This window comes from Doryrhamphus excisus, chromosome 10 (assembly GCF_030265055.1).
Source record: "Doryrhamphus excisus isolate RoL2022-K1 chromosome 10, RoL_Dexc_1.0, whole genome shotgun sequence".
NCBI classification, from domain to species: Eukaryota; Metazoa; Chordata; class Actinopteri; order Syngnathiformes; family Syngnathidae; genus Doryrhamphus; species Doryrhamphus excisus.
Window position 1 is genome coordinate 785,142 of NC_080475.1, and position 25,494 is coordinate 810,635.

At 40.5% G+C, this 25,494-nt stretch overlaps 4 protein-coding genes across 4 annotated transcripts; 3 read left to right on the forward strand and 1 right to left on the reverse strand.

Moving 5' to 3' along the window:
* Window positions 1–946: 946 nt before the first annotated feature.
* LOC131136988 (transmembrane protein 222-like) lies at window positions 947–8,934 on the forward strand. The gene is made up of 6 exons (XM_058084403.1): window positions 947–1,175; window positions 1,336–1,420; window positions 3,080–3,111; window positions 3,184–3,280; window positions 4,850–4,980; window positions 7,096–8,934. Exons 1-6 carry the CDS (start codon window positions 1,057–1,059, stop codon window positions 7,181–7,183), a joined length of 552 nt encoding a protein of 183 aa, XP_057940386.1. The 5' UTR covers window positions 947–1,056; the 3' UTR covers window positions 7,184–8,934.
* A 54-nt stretch (window positions 8,935–8,988) lies between these two features.
* On the forward strand, window positions 8,989–12,263 carry LOC131136986 (trophoblast glycoprotein-like). The gene is made up of 2 exons (XM_058084401.1): window positions 8,989–9,256; window positions 9,331–12,263. Exons 1-2 carry the CDS (start codon window positions 8,997–8,999, stop codon window positions 10,322–10,324), a joined length of 1,254 nt encoding a protein of 417 aa, XP_057940384.1. The 5' UTR covers window positions 8,989–8,996; the 3' UTR covers window positions 10,325–12,263.
* Window positions 12,264–12,597: 334 nt separating this feature from the next.
* Window positions 12,598–18,161, forward strand: kdf1a (keratinocyte differentiation factor 1a). The gene is made up of 4 exons (XM_058084402.1): window positions 12,598–12,850; window positions 13,041–14,077; window positions 14,171–14,245; window positions 17,579–18,161. Exons 2-4 carry the CDS (start codon window positions 13,060–13,062, stop codon window positions 17,665–17,667), a joined length of 1,182 nt encoding a protein of 393 aa, XP_057940385.1. The 5' UTR covers window positions 12,598–12,850; window positions 13,041–13,059; the 3' UTR covers window positions 17,668–18,161.
* A 4,474-nt stretch (window positions 18,162–22,635) lies between these two features.
* On the reverse strand, window positions 22,636–23,816 carry nr0b2a (nuclear receptor subfamily 0, group B, member 2a). Its single transcript, XM_058084769.1, has 2 exons — window positions 23,202–23,816; window positions 22,636–23,128 (listed from the first exon to the last, which is right to left on the reverse strand). Exons 1-2 carry the CDS (start codon window positions 23,734–23,736, stop codon window positions 22,887–22,889), a joined length of 777 nt encoding a protein of 258 aa, XP_057940752.1. The 5' UTR covers window positions 23,737–23,816; the 3' UTR covers window positions 22,636–22,886.
* Window positions 23,817–25,494: the final 1,678 nt, after the last annotated feature.

Here is a 25,494-nt window from a genome sequence, read left to right on the forward strand (position 1 = left end):
ATTTTCTACAATAAAAGCGCTGATAAAACATTGCACTGTTCTCAAATATCTTAATTTTTATTTTTCTGCACAAAATAAGATGAAAAATAAATAAATCAAGAATAAAGAAAATCAATCAATCAGTAATAAATATAATAATAATAATAAAACAGCAAATAATAAAAACTTAAGAAACCACATATAGTTGGTGGGTAGACAAATTATTTTTTTCAGATTAAAATGAACAAAGCATTATTAGAGCCCTGTAGACATGACAAAACACGACTATAGTCACATTTATACTCTTTTTATTTACAACATATTGCGCAACTGCAGGGTCTTGAGACACATGCTAACTCGCAAACTAGAGAGCTAGCGACCTAAACGGTAGCCTCCAAATTATTTCCTTTAAACTTAAAAGAAGCCAAAAACGTACCACTTCCACACGGATAGGGAGGATAACTATTAAGTTATTTAACCTTTAACATGAACATTAATCAAACGTAATAATTTTTTCTGGGTACATGATACCATACAGCATCCATATCAAACTTGCGCGGGCCGCACTAACATTAAACTTTCATATCAAGGCGGGGGCCTCAAACTAGTGTCCGCGTGTTTGAGACCCCTGTTTTAGGACAAATTAAGTGGAAGGACAAAAAAAGAAGATACCTTAAATAGTCAATATTCATAAATTGTACCTGGACCATTTCTTGTGTTGTCAAAGACAAAGGTTAAAAGTTGTCAGTTTCATTGTTCTTTAGCAACTTGTACCAAATGAGCACTATTGAGCTAACATTTTGTGATGGCTCAATTTGCACAAACAATGATAACACAAATGACTTTAAATCTTTATGAATGTGATGGTCAAATTTCCCTTTTGATAATACGCATTATTTTCATTTAAAACGAGTACAACATCAAAGCAGTCATAAATCCGTGATTTTCCAAACGCCCCGTTTGACCTATTTATAAACAGCGCTGCGTTCAAGGTGCTGTTTAAATTCGTCTGCAGTGACATGACTGCGAGCCGCCGCTTCGTCACTGTGGTCGTCTCCCGGCCGAGTTGAAGCAGTGATGGCGGGGACGGACGACATCGACATAATGATGAATTATCACGGAGATGTGTACAAAAACGACAGAAAGAACTGCCGTTATCCCTACTGCGTTGTGTGGACTCCCATTCCTATTCTCTCGTAAGAAGCTAATGCTCATGGTTTTGCTAGCTTAAGCAGATATGTAGCTTGTTTGCTAGGTCGAATAAAAAGACAGTATACTTAACTTCAGTACGTTACATCATATATTGGCTTCTGTATCGAATATATCTATGTGTTTATGACGGTTTTAATCCCTCAGGTGGGTGCTGCCATTCATTGGTCATATGGGGATATGCACCTCTTCTGGAGTCATAAGAGATTTTGCTGGCTCTTACTTTGTCTCGGTTGGTGTCGCTTTTCTACTCCATTTATCCACACTTGTGAGTACTAGAGATGCTCCAATCGGGATTTCATGGATTAACTGTACATTTTTCTATGTATCCGTGTATTCATGATGAGTGGTATTAGCCAGGGCTGCCGTTAGACAAGCCCAAGGGCCCCTGGTATAGGTAACTATTCAAAAATAAACAAAAAAAAGTTGTACTATTGACACAAATGAGCAATAACAAAAGTTGAATTTAATCTAATCTAATCTAATCTAATATGAATACATGGGAAATAAATTTCTCAGCGTTAGAATTAGAGTCTACAACTATTTGTTTTATATATGACAGACAACAACTGAACCGCACGGTAGACGAGTGGTTAGCGCGCAGGCCTCACAGCTAGGAGACCCGAGTTCTATTCCGGTTCGGTTTCCTCCCGCATTCCAAAAACATGCTAGGTTATTTGGCCACTCCAAATTGTCCATAGGTATGAATGTGAGTGTGAATGATTGTTTGTCTATATGTGCCCTGTGATTGGCTGGCCACCAGTCCAGGGTGTACCCCGCCTCTCGCTCGAAGACAGCTGGGATAGGCTCCAGCACCCCCGTGACCCTTGAGAAGATAAGTGGTAGAAAATGAATGAATGAACTATTTGTTTTATTTATGACAGACAACAACTGAACCGGCTGTACAGTGTGCGAGTGGTTAGCGCGCAGACCTCACAGCGAGGATACCAGGGTTCAATTCCACCCTCGGCCATCTCTGTGTGGAGTTTGCATGTTCTCCCCGTGCATGCGTGGGTTTTCTCCGGGTACTCCGGTTTCCTCCCACATTCCAAAAACATGCTAGGTTATTTGGCAACTCCAAATTGTCCATAGGTATGAATGTGAGTGTGAATGGTTGTTTGTCTATATGTGCCCTGTGATTGGCTGGCGATCAGTCCAGGGTGTACCCTGCCTCCAATATAAGCGGTAGAAAATGAATGAATGAACAACTGAACCATCAGTTAGGCGAATAATCCCAGCCACCTGGCTTTTTGTGATCTGCTTTAAAAAGCAGTATTTTTTATGGAAATCGGCCGATACGAATCGATTGAAGCATCTCTAGTGAATACTGATTGTAAAACTTGCTATACGTCACTTCAGTGAAATGCTAAAAATGACTTAGCATTTTGCCATGGGTAATTAAAGGGGACCTATTATGCTTTTCCCACTTTTCTGACCAATAAATGTATTTAGAATGTTGTATTCTTGTGTTAAATGATGCCAAAGTTTCAGATAATGAGGTTTCAGCATTTGGAAGTGAGCCCTAAAACAAGTTTGGGATGGCTCAATAACACTTGGTGTCAATAGGCGTGGTAAAAACGTTCCTTTGTGATGTCACAGAGAGGCACTTCCTTATATGGTTCATAGTTAAACAGCATTTTGGGCATGTTACCAATCACAGCGGAGTGGGTGGAATTAATTAAAACAGACCGTTTTGGCAGGAAGCACAAATCAAAGGAAATACAGCTGGAATAGGTGCAGATTCTGGAAAATCAAAAAAGTTTTCTGTGCCGGTTATTGTGTGTAGCTGCTCTACACAACTCAATAAAAGGGTCGAAAAATGAGTATAATAGGTCCCCTTTAATCCAAACATCAATATGCATTCATTCATTACATGTTTTTCATTTTCCAGGAGGACAGCATGGGTTTTGGAAGACCAACAAAGTAAGTCATCAAACTCCAAAAATAATTTTAATTGATGTTGATCCCCAGGTATGAAAATGTTCTATACTGCAGGTACTGGAAGCTTGACGTGGACAAAGTGTGTGGCAATGGTGCTGTTACCTGGGACACAGCGGTGCATGATGCATCCGAGGAATACAAATGCAGGCCGGTAAGATTTCATACACTGGCTGGACAAAAAAAAGGGTCACACACACTAAAATCTAGTTGCATCACTTTTAGCTTTAAGTCTTAGTCTTAGTCTTCGTATTTGATGACATAAAATTTGGACTGCTGCACAAAGTTTACCCACTTTTTAATGAAGCTTGATTTTAGCAATCTCCTTAGACTAGACAGCCAATCACAGGGCACATATAGACAAACAACCATTCACACTCACATTCATACCTATGGACAATTTGGAGTCGCCAATTAACCTAGCATGTTTTTGGAATGTGGGAGGAAACCGGAGTACAGGGAGAACATGCAAACTCCACACAGAGATGGCTGAGGGTGGAATTGAACCCTGTTCCTCCTAGCTGTGAGGTCTGCGCGCTAACCACTCGTCCGTCGTGCCGCCCTCCTTAGACTAGTGGTTCTTAATTCTTTTCTGTCAGCCTGTATCATTAATTGATTTATCTGTACAAACCACTGTAAGAGTTGCTGGCAGGCGCATAGTTCAAGCATGAATAAAGACAACAAAAAGACCCACAAACCTTGAAGAAACTAATACAGCATCGAGTAGGTACCCCAATAATTCATGTCTTTTTCACCAGGATGTGTCTTTTGACATGGTAGCTACTCACTGCATCAGTAGCCGCGTTTACATGAGGAGTTTTTCTCTTTCCGAATGACCTTTCGGAAAACAATGGTATACATGTAAAGGAATATTCCAATGGCGTGTCTACATGCGCCGCGATAATCAACCAGAATAGTCAATGGGGCATGCCCAGTAAAGCGTAAACACCAACATCACGTGATACCGACTTCCTCCAGTTTTTCTTTCACTTGTTGGAATAACTCCGTATTGCCAGTTTTTCCTTCGTCCAGTCTTGAAATTTAGTTTGAATCAAAAACAAACTTTCCGCAGCAGTCCAGTGCCGATTGCTCGCCTCCATTTTTTAAAATCGAAGAACGTCTGGAGCTGCGTGTTACGTCATATCTCAGCATTCGCTGAAAGAACGCACCCGGGAACAGGAAAAGATAAAGTTCAATCTTGCTAATATTTTATAATTAAGCTCGGCACATGTTTTATATAGATATGTATTTTCTTTTTTAATAAAACTGGACTTGTGAATGGCGTATAGAAGGGTTTAGATTCTGTTCCACAGATGGCGCTAATGCACACGAAAGCTGCTTGCCAACCGCCAATAAACAACAGAAGAAGAAGAAGAACGCAGTCTGACAACTTTCCGTTTGAGCGGGTACAAGATACCTCAATCGGATTGGGGAAAGGAATATTCCACCCCTGTGAATCCCATTATATATTCATTCGGATTGGCACTTTTCTTTCGGAATGAGGTGTATACAAAGGTTACATTCTTTCCGTTTGAGCAAATAACCCGAATGGAATTGGAATATTTGGATCCATGTATATGTGGCTAGTGAGGGTTCAGTTGTTGCCAGGTGAAACATCGTCACCTATTCATAGTAATCACCCAACGGGTGACTTTTTCCTATTTACTGATATGTTTATGTTGCACCATATCATTTTTAATGACTCCTTTTTGTTTTGTTCAAGCACAACTTGTGCTTAGATAACTGCCATTCCCACGTTGCCATGGCTCTCAACCTCATGCGCTATGACAACAGCACCTCTTGGAACATGGTCAACTTGTGTGTGCTGTCGCTCATTCATGGCAAATATGTAAGGTAAGCATTCAAAATCTATTTATACTCATTCATACCTGAATCTTAATGTCAAGGGGCGTACAAGGGACCTCTCACTGGGTGAAATACTGCCTACTACTGGAGCCCATCCCAGCTGACTTTGGAGGAGAGGCAGGGTACATGCTGGACTGGTCACCAATTCATCACATGACAACAACAATTGAAATTTACCAGTTAGTCTACAATGCATGTTTTTGGACTGTGGGAGGAAACCAAAGTAAAACCACGCAATCACATGAAAAAAAAACATGCAAATTCCACACATAGAGTAATGGTAATGGTAATGGTTTTATTTCATTTGAACATGCATTAGATTACAATTGAGTGCATCCCATAATCAGTTCACAGTTCCACATGTCCAAAAGGAGTAGGAAGAAGCAAAGCTTATTAAATCCTACCCCACTATTTGGTACTTTTACAATCAGTAAATAATCATTAGTAATAATAATCAAACAGTAATCAGTACATTAACAAGAACTTTAACTCTTGTCCCAATTTTGCCATAAAACAAACCATATATGACATCATTCACCTTTTGATGACTTCATGACATGCAATGCAAAGCAGGTCAAAAAATAGCGTTCATCTCAGCTTTGCATTTAGAATTATTATGATGGGAGGCCATGTTCAATCTTGTGTATAGAATAGGCCAAGGCACAAGTTCAAAATAGTATAATATTGGCCTTTATCCGTCAGGACATAATACTGTATATACAGTATTTTGGTCATACACATTTGGTCCATTTTCATTCTTTTAGAGCAGGGGTCTCGAACTCAATTTACCTGGGGGCCACTGGAGCTAGGGTCTGGGCAAAAAAAAAAAGAGCATTTATTAAAAACAGAAAAATATACAAACATTTTCAGTGCTTTGGTTCCGATTTTGTACAATAAAAGCTCTGATAAAACATTCCACGGTTCTCAAATATCATAATTTTTATTTTTCTGCACAAAATAAGATGAAAAATAAATAAACAAATCAAGAATAAAGAAAATCAATCAATCAGTAATAAATAAATAAATATAATAATAATAATAAAACGGCAAATAATAAAAACTTAAGAAACCACATATAGTTGGTGGGTAGACAAATTATTTTTTTCAGATTAAAATTAACAAAGCATTATTAGAGCCCTGTAGACATGACAAAACGACTATAGTCACATTTATACTTTTTTTATTTACAACATATTGCGCAACTGCAGGGTCTTGAGACACATGCTAAACTCGCAAACTAGAGAGCTAGCGACCTAAACGGTAGCCTTCAAGTTATTTCCTTTAAACTTAAATAGCCACTTAAATACCACTTCCACACGAATAGGGAGGATAACTATTAACAGTTATTTAACCTTTAACATGAACATTAATCAAACGTAATAATTTTTTCTGGGTACATGACACCATACAGCATCCATATCAAACTTGCGCGGGCCGCACTAATATTAAACTTTCATATCAAGGCGGGGGCCTCAAACTACATTTGGCCCGCGGGCCGCGTGTTTGAGACCCCTGTTTTAGAGGATATTGTATACCGACTGTGAGCATCACATGTTAAAATCACATTTTATCTCATTTTATTCCACTTATTTGCAGCGTGGCAGCTCAACACCACTTCATCATATCTATTATTATTATCATTTGAAGCCTCATAAAGCATCTACGTCACAACCCCTGCATGCATTGTGTTCAACCTGCTCTCCTACTCCTTGCAGACATATGGCTGAGAGTGCACCCCTCATTATTCTCCGCTGACCCACATAGAGAAAGCCGGCGTCACAGTTTGTGCTGCCTCTGCACATCCACTCCCACGCCACAGGAGTCTGTTTAACAGAGGGGGAGTCGTGTAATTAATCACTGACAGAAGCGCTCCCCTACGTGCCTCTGCTGGAGGTCACCTCTCCGCTGGGGCTCCCTGTACAGGGTGGGGGGGAAAGGACAGTAGGACAACGAGCGCTGGGACTGTGGGAGCAAACGAGACCGAGCCATATGTACGCCTCACGTGTCTCTACAATATATAGGAAGAGTATGGAGGGGGGGCGGGGGGTTACGCTATGCTGCTAACAAACCCTCTAACAACACTTTGCCCTCTCTATCCTTCAGCTGGCCTGCGTTCCTCAAGACCTGGCTGCCCTTCGTCATGCTCTGCGGAGTCTTTGCCATGTTTGTCCTGACATTCAACCTTCAGTAATGCAGCAAACCCATTTCTTTGATTTGCTTTATGCTTCATAGTCAGAGATTTGTATGTAGTGATGTGATCATGTCCAGAAGGGTACTTAGGGCCTTAATATTATTCCACAGAGTAATTCCTATTTATTATTCTCAACTAAAGCTCCCTGTTGTATGCTGAAAAATGACAATAGAGTACAGTATAGCGGTACGGTTGGCTTTCACATGTATTTTTCATGATAAATGTTGTTCCCCAACTGCCTAATGTACAGTTCCATGATGAAAAATGGCAGTGACAATATGAATCACTATGCAATTTCAATGCTGAACGTATTCATCAATTATATGGGAGATTAAGAGATAAGAAGCACTACCGAAGACAGGATGATGTAGAACCCACAGGAGGAGAGATGACCTGGAATTGATAAATGTGATTTTTTTTTTTTTTGTATTATTATTTTATATCTTGACTGAACTAGAGAATGTAATTTTAACATAAAATGAGCAGTACTGTATTTAGGGATGCTCGATAATTATTGGGCCCATAAGAGGAATGATGATGTCCATCCAATAAATCAGATCACATTTAAATTAGGTCAGATTAACTCATTAGCGCCAATTAACTCATTTGACATTTTTAGGTGATTAGATGATTTTGACTGATCTTTAGTGCAGAGTTGCGTCATCATCATCATCCTTTTTCCTCTCATGCAAAAAACGTAAAGTACGTATAAATACATTGTTGGGATCGGGCCTTCGGGATGACAAAAACATATAAATATGTTTCTGGTATTGAATGAGTTAGCATTTTGAAGCTTAAACTTGACCAAATAAAGTCAACTCAAATACAATACACCACAGCGGCCGAGTGGTTAGCGCACAGCCCACACAGCTAGTAGACCTGAGTTCGATTCCACCCTCGCCATCTCTGTGTGGAGTTTGCATGTTCTCCCCGTGCATTTGTAAGTTTTCTCCGGGTACTCCGGCTTCCTCTCACATTCCAAAAACATGCTAGGTTAAACGTGATAAACGAGGGACGACTGCTGTGCTCTAGGTGGGTTATCATGAACAAATCAAGCCTCTGTGACATCCAGCAACGGCCTGTCGTAACTTCCCTTGAGTTCACTTGTAAACAAATGTGGTGTCAATCACGTGGGACTTTTTCCAGAGGAAAGCGTTTCTCCAAATGCTCTGCAGACGTTCCACCAAGAGGACAAAAACATCACACTTGAACACATCAAATTTGAAACATCAGCATTGCTATGACGCCCGGGGCTTGTTCCTATCACAGTAACATTTAAACTAAAGCAATCTAGTCAGCTAATGAACCACTTAAAAGCTACAGTTTATACTTGTGTTTTGTTTTTAGTAGTGATGTCATGACATTTGGTAAGGACAAGTCTACAGGTACAGTTGGTCAAACCCAACTTTGTGCACCATTTATAATTAAATCTAAATGTAAAAAATGATAGATACAAAAAGTTATTGTATCAGTGCATCCTTAACTGTACAATACTATTACGGCACTTGTTTGTATCACATCAGTATTGAATTGTAAAGTGGAGGTCACAGCCATTGGATGCTCTGATTGTCCGCTGTACCTTTAAGGGAACTACACGCTTTTTTTCATCCACCAGATTCTGCGCGACAAGAACCCCCATCAATTCACAGGACCCTTTATTCCCAGAGTGCAGCAGATGAGGAGGGACTATTTGCTGGAGCGCTTTTTGCCTCCTCTGCATTGTTCTTTTTAGTTTGTGAGATCTGCTGCATGAAAATATACTCTGTTGTATTATTCTACTCTTGTTTGTGTTCTTATTGGTTAGACTTGAGACATGTGTATTTCTGCTGTTTGCCTGCTTATGGGATTACTATTTTGTGCCCAGTACCGGTGCTCGGCGTGTCCCGGTAGCTGCGAGTGTTTTGTTGTCACTCGTACAGTGAAGTGTATGTCTAAGGATCTTCTCACGGTGCCACAAGGAATCCCGGGATATGCAAGGACTGTCATCATTACAGGGAATAATATTCACAAGATTGGACCCCATTCCTTTGCAGAGCTGGAGAACGTTTCCAATGTCATTCTAAGCAATAACGGGTGAGAATGCACGGAATGATACCACACACTCTTGAGTTGTGTGTATATGTTAACCGTTGATGTTGTCTCCACAGGATCACAGCAATGGCTTCCCACAGCTTCTCTGCTCTCGTCAACCTGCGCTTCCTGGACCTTAGTGGCAACCAGCTGGCACTCATCCATCCAGAGGCTCTCAGCATCCCTGGCAGTCCTCTGCAGGAGCTCAACCTGAGCCGCTCACTCTACAACTTCACCGCCCTGACGGACCTCACAACAGCTCTGCGATGGGGAGACCTTCGGGGGCTTCTCCGTCTGGATCTTTCTGGGAATCACCTGGCACTAATTCCACCTGGGATGTTCTCCCACCTTCCTAATCTGCAGCAGCTCTTCCTGGCTAACAACTCTCTTGCGGCAGTCTACACTGGAACCTTCTCCGGTATGAATGACTTGGAACTGCTTGACATGACGCACAACGCCTTCAGGACATTCAGAGAGGATGATCTCAAAGAGTTGGAGAAGCTCGGGAACATCCGAATCCTTCTGGGAAACAACCCTTATTCCTGCTCTTGTGAAATCCAGAGTTTTGTCACCTGGTTGAACGAATCGCGGGCTCAGGTGGACATGGAGGCTGTGAGGTGCACCTCTCCTAAAGTGTTAACCAACATCCGGGTGAGAGGGCTCGGGGTGCGAACCATCGGATGTGTCATTCCGGTCCAAACAGAGATGACCGACCTCACGTTACAGACGTCCTACGTCTTCCTGGGGCTGGTGCTGGGATTTGTGGGCATGGTCTTCCTCTTTGTGCTCTACCTCAATCGCAAAGGCATGAAGAGGTGGATTATCGAAATGAGAGACGCATGCCATGATGTCATGGAGGGTTATCACTACCGATATGAGATCGACTCAGACCCTCGCTTGGGACACATCTGTGCACACGATGACGGCGGCAGCAGAGCGCAAGAGCATTCAGGATTATCTCTGTCACAGCAGCTGCCCAATGACACTTGCATTGTTCCTGCAGGCCCACAGGTCAAAAAGATGAGCGCATCTCCACGTGGAAACTTAAGATCTCCCTCTGAAGCTATTTAAGACAACATGTTTTAGATTAGACTATTTACAGCCAGTAGATTCATTTACGTCTCTGAGCTTGTGCATGCACTGTAGTTCTAACGAATAAACCTTCCTTTCAAAGTGCCTTCTTTGCTTGGATAGCACGAGAACAGGGGTCTCAAACACGCAAATGTGGCCCGCTGGGCACTAGTTTGAGGCCCCCGCCTTGATATGAAAGTTTAATGTTAGTGCGGCCCGCGCAAGTTTGATATGGATGCTGTATGGTATCATGTACCCAGAAAAAATGATTACGTTTGATTAATGTTCATGTTAAAGGTTAAATAACTGTTAATAGTTATCCTCCCTATCCGTGTGGAAGTGGTAGGTTTTTGGCGATTTAAGTTCAAAGGAAATAACTTGAAGGCTACCGTTAAGGTCGCTAGCTCTCTAGTTTGCGCGTTAGCATGTGTCTCAAGACCCTGCAGTTGCGCAATATGTTGTAAATAAGAGTATAAATGTGACTATAGTCGTGTTTTGTCATGTCTACAGGGCTCTAATAATGCTTTGTTCATTTTAATCTGAAAAAATAATTTGTCTACCCACCAACTATATGTGGTTTCTTAAGTTTATTATTTATTATTTACCGTTTTATTATTATTATTAGTATATTTATTTATTACTAATTGATTGATTTTCTTTATTCTTGATTTGTTTTTTTCATCTTATTTTATGCAGAAGATATTTGAGAACAGTGGAATGTTTTATCAGAGCTTTTATTGTAGAAAATCGGAAGCACTGAAAAAGTTTGTATATTTTTCCGTTTTTAATAAATGCGTTTTTTTTTTTTTTTTTTGGAAAACCTGATGCGGCCCAGCCTTGCCCAGACCCTAGCTCCAGTGGCCCCCAGGTAAATTGAGTTTGAGACCCCTGCATTAGAATTTTTTTTTGTAGGGGTACTATCTTAGATTTGTACAAATATATGCTTCAGTCGGAGCTTATGTTTGATGATAAGCTTGGAAAATGTTTTGAAATGTATTTTTCTGTTTATTTGTATGGCTGCAACTATTGTAATAAGCGATTAATCGGTAGATAATTTTTTAATTAATTTTATAAAATACTTTCAAATTAAAAATATTCACATTTGAGAGGCTGAAATCTGAGAATATTTACATATTTAAATCAAAACATGATTAATCGATTGCCAAAATAGTTGTTGGTTAATTAGGTAATCGATTAATTGTTGCAACCCCAGTTATTTTATTACATGCTAAAGAAACTCATAGAATAGTTATATCATAATGATGCTTTTACATTGACTGTGTACAGGGGTAGGAATTGAACAATATGATTATTATTGGCGGCAGCACGGTAGAGTAGTGGTTCGCAAGTCGGCCTCCCTGAGAAGAGACAAGGACAAGGTCACATCCAGAAAGCATGTTTATGTCTAGCCAAGCAAGTGTGAATAGTTGTTTGCCACACGTCTATAGAAATAAAATGTATTATTATTATTATTATTATTATATCTGGCCTGTGACTGACTGACAACCAGTATAGGGTGCACCCCACCTCTTGCTGAAAGCCAGCTGGGATAGGCTTCAGCTCCAACCTAGACCCCAACCCTAGAGGTTATGCGTGATACATATTGGATGGAAATGCATTGTTATTGTTGAGTAGAAATGAACTGCATTGTAGTTAGAATTGCTTTTAATATTTTGCATCTCTATTTGTACCTTGTAATGGGGGCAAAATATTAGAAGCAGCAACACCATTGCAAAATACAAGAAGGGTATTACAACATGACATTAAATATGGAGGTGTGGCTAATGAAGTGTATGCTAATGATACTAGTTTTTTCAGTGGCATGATAAATAAATGAGTATACACAGTATAATTGTGAAGCACATAGAATTTATACTGTAACCCTTATTGTGTTTTACCCACAAAATAAAAGCATATTTGCTGTTATTTATTTTTCTCGAGCGACTTTATGGTGAGCACACTTCATTTCACAGCAGGTGAGGAGGCCTTGCTGTTTCCATTTGAAAGGCTGGGTTGATTAAGTGCGTCCACTGTGGGGAAAATAGGGCAGAATGAAAGATTTCTTTCTTTACTACACCTGCTGGCTCGGCTGTATGTGAGAATATGTGTGTACATATCTTTGCTGTTAACCCCCTCCTCCACCATTGTACTTGTTTTGTATCCCTGCTCCTCTTTGTTATCGTCTGTCCTCCTCCTCCTGTGCATTAATATCCGCCTATCGTGACGTCACTACGTACCTGTGGGTGGCTGCCCTGCTAGCAAAGATTAGCTTTAGCCGCAGGTAGTAGCCAAACATTGGGCGACAACTCGACAACGCAATAAAGTGCTCTCACTTTAAATTTAAAAAAATGCTTTAAAGTCCGCTTCTTCCTTAAAGTGTTTAGTGAAAGCAAGTACATTTCTTGTAAGTTGGAACCTTTTCTTTCATTTTGAGACGTTAGCGGAGGGAATTTTTCTTTCCTTTACGACTTCCGCACTCAAAGTCATTTGTGATACCGTTTGACGTAAACTACACACTCTTATGCGGTAAGTGCTCCTTTTGTTGTTTATTTTTGTGGGGTGTAACACTTCCTGTTGCAAAACAAAGCAAGTCATTGCATTCGTTTTGTGAATGTAATCCAGTGTAACATGTCAGGAGGAGTCATGTCTTATTAGCTGCATTGCTGTGTGGAGGTTGACTTGTGTATTGTTGTGTATTATTGTGTTGAACAATCAGGTCAGAGGGGTTCTGAGCCATGCCTGGCCGCAGCACTGGGCCCCCACCGGCATCCCGCCACCATAAACATCATGGCTCCAGACCAGGGAAGTACAGTCACGCTCCGGCTATATTAAGGGAAAATACAACTAACCAAGACTCCTACAAGGATCCTCATGGAGATCATCCTCATTATGTCCACTTCCGCTACTCAGAGACCAAACATAGTCGTAAAGCACCCCCACGCAATGGCACCGGAAGGGGCTCAGACACTATAGGCTTCATTCCTGGCTCCGCAGACAGCACGCCTACCAGCAGACATGCCTGTGGCTCCTGTGCCTCCATGGGCTGGAGCGGCTGCAAGGCCCTTATCTGTTGCGTACTGACCTGTGGATTTTATGGCAGCCGAGAGCCTTGCCTGCCTGTTACTGAGAGCTCCACAGATCATCCCCCTAAAGCAAGTGGCGAGCCCCACCCGCCTAATGGCATAGCTGTTACCAACTCCGCTCCACTTGAATCCAGCAAGTCCCCTAAAACCTATAAATTGCCCACAAATGACAGCTTCCGCTACCCGGATGTGCGTATTGCAGGTCAGACGGTGAGATATCCGGTATCGGCCCCTAAGCGGACCCGAACATCAGGCCGGGGGGAGAGCCATCGGCCAATCAGCAACACTAGCCTGTTATCTCGTGAGGACTATGACTTGGATGACATGAGTGACACGGGCACAGATATTGACTCTCTCATCACTAAGAAGCTGCTGGAGTTGTACGCCCTGCACCAGATCGATCAGCTGGCCAAGTGCACCTCCGACTCATCATTCTCCCGCAAGACCAATGAGATCAGCGAGCTCATATACAGCATCGCTCAGGACTACAACCTGGAGGAGCAGGAGGCCGAGTGCAAGCTGGTGCACGGAGTCATTCGCATCAGCACCCGCAAGGGGAAAAGAAACAAGAGTCATCATTCTGCAGGACAGCGTCCTAATGGGCGGAGTGACGGCACGCTGCCTGACAGCGGCAATGAGACCATGACCAACACCTTCATGAGCAGCGACTGTAAGATTTGCTCAACCTTACACCCCACCACACACCAGACACACGTGACCATGAGAGTTATTTGTTTGTCCTCCTCCTCCACCTCATCTGTAGTTCCAGAGGTGAAAGTGTCGGAGCAGACGCCCTCGGACGAGCTGGCCAGGAAGATGAGACATTACAGTGGCAGAAGTGAGTTCCACAAAGTCTCATATTATGTTTTTCAGCTATCTCAATTCAGACGTTCCACAATAGGGTACAGTAATCCCTTATTTATCGTGGTTCATTGGTCTATGATATGTGAATTTCTGCAAAGCAGGATTTATAAACAGAATATTTTTGTAGACAAAACATACTCTAGAAAACCTGTCACGACCTTCTAAATACATTATTATATTATTAGCACCATCGTTAGAGCCCTCTAGACATGAAGTAACACCCCTATAGTTACATTTGTGCTCGTATTACCCAATATGGTACGCATAATAAAAGTAAAAAGCCATTTACGACCTTCTAAATACATTGTTATATTTTTAGCACCGTCATTAGAGCCCTCTAGACATGAAGTAACACCCCTATAGTTACATTTGTGCTCTTATTACCCAATATAGTAGGCATAATAAAAGTAAAAAACCATTTAAGACCTTCTAAATACATTATTATATTATTAGCACCGTCATTAGAGCCCTCTAGACATGAAGTAACACCCCTATAGTTACATTTGTGCTCTTATTACCCAATATAGTAGGCATAATAAAAGTAAAAAGCCATTTAAGACCTTCGAAATACATTATTATATTATTAGCACCATCATTAGAGCCCTCTAGACATGAAGTAACACCCCTATAGTTACATTTGTGCTCGTATTACCCAATATAGTAGGCATAATAAAAGTAAAAAGCCATTTTAAGACCTTCTAAATGCATTATTATATTATTAGCACCATGATTAGAGCCCTCTAGACATGAAGTAACACCCCTATAGTTAAATGTGTGCTCGTATTACCCAATATAGTAGGCATAATAAAAGTAAAAAGCCAGTTAAGACCTTCTAAATACATTATTATATTATTAGCACCATCGTTGTGCTCGTATTACCCAATTTAGTAGGCGAAATTGCAGCATGGGGCATATTTGGCCCCTGGGGGCCTGACACACATCGTATTATTATTACTCTCATTATTATATTAAAAAGTCATTTTTACATGAAATGGGACCTTTTAAGATGGCAACCACTGGGCGGTAGACCAATACTGACCCTGAAGCACAAAGAAAAAATATAGTTTTTTGTCATTATTTTCTATAATAATCTATATAAATCTACAGACTGGGCTACTATAGCTTCACAACAGGGAGTGATTCCATTGCTAGCCGCATTAAGCACTCTATGATTAGCGGTTGGATCCGCATCCTCATCATAATGGTATTAAGCTGCTTCCCAGTAATATAGCACCCAGTCACAGTGAAAGCGCCACATTCCTGTCTTTTCTTCCCGTTTTACGATCCCTTATTCGGTCGGTCACCTTACACCTGGCGATCAATCCGTGTCCACCCCTCGAGCTGAGCGTGTCACATGACAGATTAAGTCACATTAAATATATGTCACAAGATGTCCTGCGGTTTGTTGTCATTTTAGTGAGCAACTAGGATTTCAGATGGATTACTGTGCAGCAGCATGGTTTTTTTTGTTGTTGTTGTTCTGCAAAGACGCGGGTGAAAGAACAGGGTGTCCTGTTACATGTCTTTATGTCGCTGGTACGTTCACACCGCTGTCAAGGATTGTAAAAAAAACATGATACGATTTTAAGAAACAACGTGAAGAATTCTGATGGAATAAAAAATAATTCATAAAAAAATATAACAGCTTTTTCTGGTGCCGATAATGAAATATATGCAATTATGTCTACAGTGACACAAATGCAGAGTTATTGACGTGCTAACTTAAGTTCACTTCGAATGTTCTGTACTCCTGTGTCCATGCCGTTGTGAAATACTTCCTTTAATGCATTTTGAACCAGTAAAAATGTGTCGTTTCTTGGCACACTTCACTGTCCATTTTTATGCTAGTCATTAGCTTTTGATTACATGGTATTTACATTAGCACTTTATTAATGTGTGTCACTAATTAATAATCCATTAATTGTTTTGTTATTAAATCAGCCAGATTAGCCAGTTATGACAATTACAGGAAGAAAAAAATGTGGATAATTACCAGTGTTCAACTTTTCCCTGACCGGTATTTTGTTTTGGCACTTTTGTTACGTGCCATCTTACCCTAGACACCTTTGGAAGGTAACAATGGATGCACCCATAAAATGTCCTGAAATGCATTTTCAATTAAATTTTACTAATGGAAGAATTACAGGCATACAGTATACAGTATTGCACTTAGAAAATGTGCAGTTACATGACATCATGTCTTGTCAAAGCATCTTCTTGCTGGAAAATGTTGAGTCAATTGACTTGTGAGACAGCACCCTTCTGCTGCAGCATAAAAATGGCACCATCAAACTGTAAATTACCTGGAAAAAAGTAATTGGGAAGCAGCAAAACAGCAAAATAGCCCATGCCATCACACTACCACCACCACGTTGTACTGTTGGTATGATGTTCCTTTTCTCAAATGCGACATTACTTTTTGTAATGGGACACACTTTCCAAAAAGTATTCCGAGTATTTTCCCAAAGGTCTTATCCCAGTACCCCATTTTTGGGTAGTTATTTTTTTTATTTTAGAAATATTTCAATGTTATGCTTCTGAATTTGGATTTTTTTTTTTTACTTTCTTTTAATGTTATGACTTAACCCTTAACTTTGCTTCTTCCTGCTCCTTTTCAGACATGTGTAGTAATGAGGTGTTGTGTGTGTATGTATGTATATGTATATATGTATGTATGTGTGTGTATATATATGTGTGTATGTATATATGTATGTGTATATATATATATGTATGTGTGTGTGTGTGTGTGTGTGTGTGTGTGTATATATATATATATATATATATATATATATACATACATACATACATACATACATACATACACACACACACACAACACCTCATTACTACACATGTCTGAAAAGGAGCAGGAAGAAGCAAAGTTAAGGGTTAAGTCATAACATTAAAAGAAAGAAGTAAAAAAAAAAAAAAATCCAAATTCAGAAGCATAACGTTGAAATATTTCTAAAATAAAAAAATAACTACCCAAAAATGGGGTACTGGGATAAGACCTTTAGAGAAACAATAATGTAACATAGTATGCATGTCTGAAATAAATTAAGAAAGAAGAACCCTTCCCCCGACTGCACTTTGCAAACCCCTCCCTTTAGATGTCAATCTTGTCCCCCCGAGCACACAGTCACTAAGTGAAAAGACTACTCAGGAATGTTGGTACATGTAGTACACAGTTAGTACTTGCCAGAAATTGCTACAGTTATGGTATAGCCTCCCTGGCCAATTGTTTGTGTGCTTTATCTCAGTGCATGTCCACTTTCCGCGAATGCAAATGCCATGTCTCTGTTTCCAGCACATTCGTCCAGCACCGCCACGGCCTATTCACCCTACCAGCATGACACAGAGACAGACTCGTCAGGCGCTCCGCTGCTGCTTCTCTGAAAGCCAACAAGGTCATGTTAGGGTTACCGGTTGCCATACGGGCTTTCATTTATGCTGTTACCGAGTTCTGGCTGGCTCATTTTAGTGCTGCTACTTGTTACAAGCTGTCCTGGTGTCATTGCCCTCTCTCTCTCTCCAATCAACACTTTTTATATACAGAGAGAGAGCACATTCATTTTTATACTACGTATTTGTAAAGTGCTTGGAGTGGCATTGTCATGTTGGTATGGCAGTCAGACTTGCAGGAATGTTATGGAAGCAATTGTGCAGGTTCAGTCAGGGCTCATTGACTCAGGCCTTTTTTTATGTCGCTGAATTGATGTTTTGACCTTTGTTTTGAAGCCATATTTCCTGCCAGGTTAAGTTACTCTCTGGGTTGTTCAACCTCATGTTGGTTTGTTTTTTTTAGTCATTGAGGCGGTGAGTACTGTTTTGGACAGAATAATTACTGCTTGTGTCATTCCATGTTAGTTCAATAAAGATGTATATTTGTATTTGATTGTTTGCATTTTAGTGTTTTAAGATGCATGTCATAATTCTAAATATTTGTGTAACTTGTGCAGTACTATTCATTCATTCATTCTAACGCTTTTTCCTCACAAGGGTCGCGGGGGTGCTGGAGCCTATCCCAGCTGTCTTTGGGCGAGAGGCGGGGTACACCCTGGACTGGTCGCCAGCCAATCACAGGGCACATATAGACAAACAACCATTCACACTCACATTCATACCTATGGACAATTTGGAGTCGCCAATTAACCTAGCATGTTTTTGCAATGTGGGAGGAACCGGGGTACACGGAGAAAACCCACGCAAACTCCACACAGAGATGGCCGAGGGTGGAATTGAACCCTGGTCTCCTAGCTGTGAGGTCTGCGTGCTAACCACTCGACCGCCGTGCCTTGTGCAGTACAAGTGTTATGTAAAATAATACATACACTGGGAACACTTTACAATTAGTTACACAAAATGAGGAAGGAACCTACCAAACTGTTCTCAATTAGTTCCTCAGTAACTACTCTATGGGCCTTAATCATTAGTTCCTCAGTAACTACTCGAAATGTATGTGCCTTCATCATTACGTAGTTGGTAACTACTCAAAATGGATGTGCCTTAGTCATTAGTTCGTCATTAGTTCCTCAGTAACTGCTCTAAATGTATGTGCCTTAGTCATTAGTTCGTCGTTAGTTCCTCAGTAACAACTCTGAATTTATGTGCCTTAGGCAGTAGTTCCTTGGTAACTACTCTAAATGTATGTGCCTTAGTCGTTAATTTCGCTTAGCTTCTTAGTTTCACTTAAGCATTTTTTCATTGGTTTCTTATTAGTTCCTCAATAACTACTCCAGATGTATGTGTCTTAGTCATAAGTTCCTCAGTAACTACTCTAAACGTATGTGTCTTAGTAGTTCCTTGGTAACTACTCTAAATGCATGTGTCTAAGTCATTAGTTTCTCTTCTAGTTTTCATCTAGTTTCACTTAGTTTTTCATTGGTTTGTTATTAGTTCCTCAATAACTACTCTAGATTTATGTGCCTTAGTCTTAAGTTCCTCAGTAACTACTCTACATGTATGCGTCTTCGTCATTAGTTTCTCAGTCACTACTGTATTTGTGTAAAGTGAGACCCGTACTCAGACCTGTACACAAGAAGTTTGTTTGCCCCTTATCGAGTACAATGTCCGACCAACCACAACCGACCATTGCAAGGTGTTTGTGGTCACAACAATATCAGCATTTAAATTTAACTTTTCAACAAAATCTGCCTTGATAATTGAATTGAAACTGAATACAGAAGGAACATCTGCAATTAAAAAAAACAATAAAACCTAAGAGGAACTCTCATAAAAGCATTGAAACCAATAAATGCGCATAGTACGTGGTTAGCATTTTTTCATACATTTAGTATGGATGACTATATGTAACTCATTCATTCATTTTCTACCGCTTTTCCTCACGAGGGTCGCGGGGGGTGCTGGAGCCTATCCCAGCTGTCTTCGGGCGAGAGGCGGGGTACACCCTGGACTGGTCGCCAGCCAATCACAGGGCATATATGTAACTACAAAATGATATTTTTTAAATATAAACATTTCATGCTGTCACATCCATATAAACTTTACAGTGATTGGTCCAACATGCTTTCGGGTGGAATGTGTCTAAACCAGAGCAGATCTGGTTTCCATGCTATTACAGTAAGTTTGGAACAATTATAGAATCCTATTCTATAGTTAAGGTAAGTGCTGTTTCAAATTATTTATGATGCTGCATTTAATTGCATACATTTGTTATGATTCGAATCATCATGATGGTTATTTTCCTTAAGGTTACTTTTCCTCTTTATCACCCTGAGGTGACCGTGATGATGTGCAAAGGGAGGGTTTTTCCACGTCCCAGCAGAAGCAGGAACTTGTTCGGCTGGTTCTAGCAAATAGGAAATAAAATCCTGGGTTTTGTCTTTTGCAGTGTAGAAACCAGATTTTTGTGGAAGACAAATTGATATTAAATTACATCAAGAAATGTCGTTTTAACTTTGTAAGCGGAAGTGAAATTAGACATTTTCAGGGAAAGGGTACTGCATTTGTCTTGTGTGCTCCTGGTGCTCCCAACTATGTCAGCGACCCAAAACATTTGCAGCAGTGTGTTGTTTTCGCTCTGCCGAACTTTGTCATGACTTGCTTCTGTGTGTTTTTGTTTCACGCATCCTGTGTAACCCCATTTCCTGCGCCTCTCTGCCAGCAGATTCCTGTTATACCTGTATGAGGTGTCAGGTAAAACGCTCACAGTTTCACAATGAACATACCACAGGCGTGAGGGCTTGCCGTAGACCTCTAACGTAGTACAACACAATGTCGCTGTAGATTCTCCTTTGCACTTTAAAGTAGTCTTTGCAAGTAACAAGTTTGGAGGCCTCAATGCTACAAATCCTGTTTATTGTCATGCCTCTTGGAGAAATCATGTACACTTTTTACCATTAGAGGGAGACAAAAGACCACAAGCCGGTTCATTGAAACCTATAACAGTCAGTATTCAGTAATGTGAGCTAAAAAAAATTAATCATCACCAACAATATGTACGTATATATGTATATGATACAATCAATCATGACATCCTAATAACTTAATTAGAAAGGTATGGAATAAGAGGATTGGTTCTGAACTGGGTCAAAAGTTACTTAGCTGACAGGAAGCAATACATACAGCTAGGAGAAGACACATCTGCAAGTTCATATATTATGTGCAAAGTTCCCCAGGGGTCAATACTGGGACCAAAACTGTTCAACTTGTACATTAATGATATCTCCAAAGTTACAAAAGACTTAAAGCTGGTATTATTTGCGGATGATACCACTGCTTTTTGCTCTGGAGGGAATACAGACTAAATCATTAGAAAGGTCAGGGAAGAAATGGTCACACTAAAAAGATGCTTTGATGATAATAGATTGTCCTTGAACCTAAGTAAAACTAAAATCATGCTGTTTGGTAACAGCAGAAAGGACACGTACCAGCAAATACAAATAGACGGTGTAGACATTGAAAGGGTGAAGGAAAATACATTTCTGGGGATCACAATAGATGAAAATATGAGCTGGAAACCTCATATTACAAATATACAACATAAGGTGGCCAGAAATATTTCAATATTGAACAAAGCAAAATTTGTTCTCAATCAGAAATCACTCCACACTCTTTATTGCTCTCTGGTTCTACCATATCTTACTTATTGTGTGGAAATATGGGCCAATAACTATCAAAGCAATCTTCACTCGCTAAATGTACTGCAAAAAAAGTCAGTAAGGATAATTCATAATGCCGCCTACACAGAACATACTAACTCCTTATTTCTAAAATCACTAATACTTCAACTTGCTGATATAGTTCATCTTCAAACAGCTAAAATAATGCATAAGGCTAAAAATAACCAATTAGCTAAAAATGTCATCCAATACTTCTCTACAAGAGAGGAGAAATATGATCTCAGGGAAGAAGTACATTTGAAACACTTCTATGCTAGGACTACGTTATGCTAGCCATAGCATTTCAGTATGTGGAATCAAACTATGGAATGGATTGAGTAAGACCCTCAAACAATGCACAACAATGAGCCAATTCAAGAAACAATACAAGCAGTTGATGTTTGCTAAATACAAGGATGAAGAGTCTTGAACCAGTCATGATGTGCTATACATATCACTATATTGACACTTACTATGGTACCCATTATGTCATTGGATGCTCATATCACCTCCTACTTTGGTATGTGACAAAAAAACACCCAAAAAACTATATTAGGAAAGCAGGAAGTGAACAAATGTAACAGTTACTGATTGTAAAAGTACCAGATGGAGGGGTAAGATTTAATAAGCTTTGCTTCTTCCTACTCCTTTTGGACATGTGGAACTGTGAACTGATTATGTGATGCACTCAATTGTAATCGGATGCATGTTCACATGAAATAAAACCGTTACCATATGTAAGTATGTATCACTTTTTTCCAACTTATATATTTAAAACATTATATTTTCTCACTCACCCAGGCGGTATCTCCTTCAAGCTCCCGTCCTCCAACAGAGGCCTTGGAGCTTGAGGGTTCTGCACAGGATCTTAGCTGATCCCAGCCTTGCGCTTGTCAGGACGGAGATGTCAGATGCTGCTCCTGGTGTCCATCTAGCTTGGGAGTGATTGCCCCGATCAGTGCAACCTTCACACCCCACATTTTGGTATTTCTCCAGCTCCAATTGGGGATCTATGACCACAGTTGTCTTCTCATGTCTATCCACCAACACTATGTCCAGTTGGTTGACCATCAGCACTTTATCCTATTTTTATATCACAGTGGGGTCGGGGTAGATCTTGCCTAGTTTCACGGCCAAGACCAGGGATCTTAGGATATCTTAGACCTACACATCGTTTTGATTTTAGCGTGTTTACTCAGCAAAAGAGATCAAAATTCGAAATGACGAACATCTCAGTGTTCTTGCCTCCTTCCATATTTCCCTTCTATTATTAGAATGCCGCTTAAATTAAATAGTCTTAGTTGAAAATGCAGAGCTTAGAAATTTGAGCCATGTAGAAAAATAGATTTATTTCTGTTCTGTAAATGCAGACAAATATAATTTACAACAAAGCAAACATAATATTACTTTTCCTGAGACGCTATGAAAGTTTTCAAGTGTGCTGATTCATACGTTCTGTAGCGCTAATTCAGTTCTCTTTGACCAAGTCCACATCTACCTGCAGAAGAGCATCCCCACCAAGAGCTCCAGCAGGTCGGCTTGGCCAATCACAGGCCGGAATAACAGTTCTGTGACGAGGCTGGGTGTAATGCTCTGCAGCATGGAGGCTGTGAGAAGGATTCGAGCAAAACGCTCCTGGCGCTCAGGGTGCAGGAGCTGGACCACTTCGCTCAAGGCGTGCTGGGCCTCCTGTTGCAATCCCTCGATGAACAGGGGCGCCTTTAGATCTGGAACATCTGTTGGATGCAAGACACGATGATGGGTCTGGTTGGCACAGTGAAACATATGTTATGGTGAGACCTCACATACCTGGATTAAATATGGTTGTTCCTTTGAGGTAAGCATACTCCTTCGGGCTCAGATCTAAGCTCCAAAACTTTTTCAGGCAGGATTTCAGTTTGCTGACGCCAGCCATGGTGGGCTGCTCCCACTCCGTCTCAGGACCCCTGTGACGCTGCAGAAGAATCTTTTTCAGCATGCTGTCAGCCGGGACGTCCGTCACCTCGAAGTCCACATGCTCCTGGGCTAAACCCAGGATAAAGAGTGGTGCCCAGCAGCTTTTGAGAAGCAAGAACCGATCGTTGGGTGGAAGCTGGTTAAAAGCAGGTAAGTTCTTCATGAAATGGATGGTTTTGACCAGAACGCCTGAGGCTTCTTTGCAAATTTCCAACGGCCTTTTTAAGCACACTGTCGGACGAAGCTCGCAGTTGCATCGGTGAGGTATTGAACGATAGCTGAAGTTGTTTGATCGTGGGTTGCTGCTATCCAGTTGGCTGAGGATGTTGAAGAGGATAGGATTTAATAATCTGTCGCTGCCGACAGAACAATGACATCGGTTATCCATCACGGAGAGGTTCTCCTAGTGAACTAGCGAGGATACTAGAGCTCTCGCTGCCTTCTCCTGTCCCTATTTATAAGGCAAAGCCGCCCAGCTAGGTGGACCTTGACTTGTCAATACACTCTCTGTGAAAAACAACCATGTGCTCCGCCAGGTGACTGACGGAATAACCCTGGGAAACTGATAAGCTTTTCTCAATGAAAATGAGCTGATGGAGTAATGTCTGAATATCCATAGAGGGCTGGGCCTTATCTTTGGGCCGGTGTCATTAACCCAGGCAGTACCCAGCTACCAAGGACTGCAAAGGTCTGTGTCCTCCGTTCACTGCTAGCTGACACTTGCAGAGCTGCAGAGCGATGGGGCATTGACCTAGAAGTGAGGAACTCCTGGTGATGTCATTTGGAAGTCCATGTTGGAATCCTACTTTCCTATTCTAACCAATATTTTCTATGATTTTTTCATTTCCAGTCTCAAACATGTATTTTTCCACAGCGCAATGGCATCAAATAAATAAGATTGTTTCAACTTTTATGCCTCTTTTGTCCCTGCTTGTGTTGATTCCAAAAACATGTTCAACCATCCATATTTTCTAGACTGCCTTTCCTATTAAGGGTCTGAGGATGCTGGAACCTATCCCACCTGACTTTGGGCAAAAAGTAATGGTTTTATTCCATTTGAACATGCATCAGATTACAATTGAATGCATCCCATAATCAGTTCACAGTTCCACATGTCCAAAAAGAGTAGGAAGAAAAGTCAGTAAAAATCATCCAAAATGGCTGGTACCAAGGAGGGTGGCTTTGGAAAATGGCTGAGATTGAATGAGTTAAAGAAAGGAAAATCAAAACCCATCATGTGGAACATGACAACTAATCATTTAGTTCATCAAGCACACTTCACTTTCAGCTACAGCCAGATGACGAGATGCCCTTTCAACTGGTAATGGTAATGGTTTTATTTCATTTGAACATGCATCAGATTACAATTGAATGCATCCCATAATCAGTTCACAGTTCCACATGTCCAAAAGGAGTAGGAAGAAGCAAAGCTTATTAAATCCTACCCCTCCATCTGGTACTTTTACAATCAGTAACTCTTACATTTGTTCACTTCCTGCTTTCCGAATATAGTTTAACTTTTTTTTATTTTATTTTTGTCCCGTACCGAAGTACAAGGTGATATGAGCATCCAATGACATAATGTGTACCATAGTAAGTGTCAATATAGTGATATGTATAGCACATCATGACTGGTTCAAGACTCTTCATCCTTGTATTTAGCAAACATCAACTGCTTGTATTGTTTCTTGAATTGGCTCATCGTTGTGCATTGTTTGAGGGTCTTACTCAATCCATTCCATAGTTTGATTCCACATACTGAAATGCTATGGCTAGCATAACGTAGTCCTAGCATAGAAGTGTTTCAAATGTACTTCTTCCCTGAGATCATATTTCTCCTCTCTTGTAGAGAAGTATTGGATGACATTTTTAGCTAATTGGTTATTTTTAGCCTTCTGCATTATTTTAGCTGTTTGAAGATGAACTATATCAGCAAGTTGAAGTATTAGTGATTTTAGAAATAACGAGTTAGTATGTTCTCTGTAGGCGGCATTATGAATTATCCTTACTGACCTTTTTTGCAGTACATTTAGCGAGTGAAGATTGCTTTTATAGTTACTAGTCCATATTTCCACACAAAAAGTAAGATATGGTAGAACCAGAGAGCATTAAAGAGTGTGGAGTGGTGTAAAAGAGTGTCAAAATA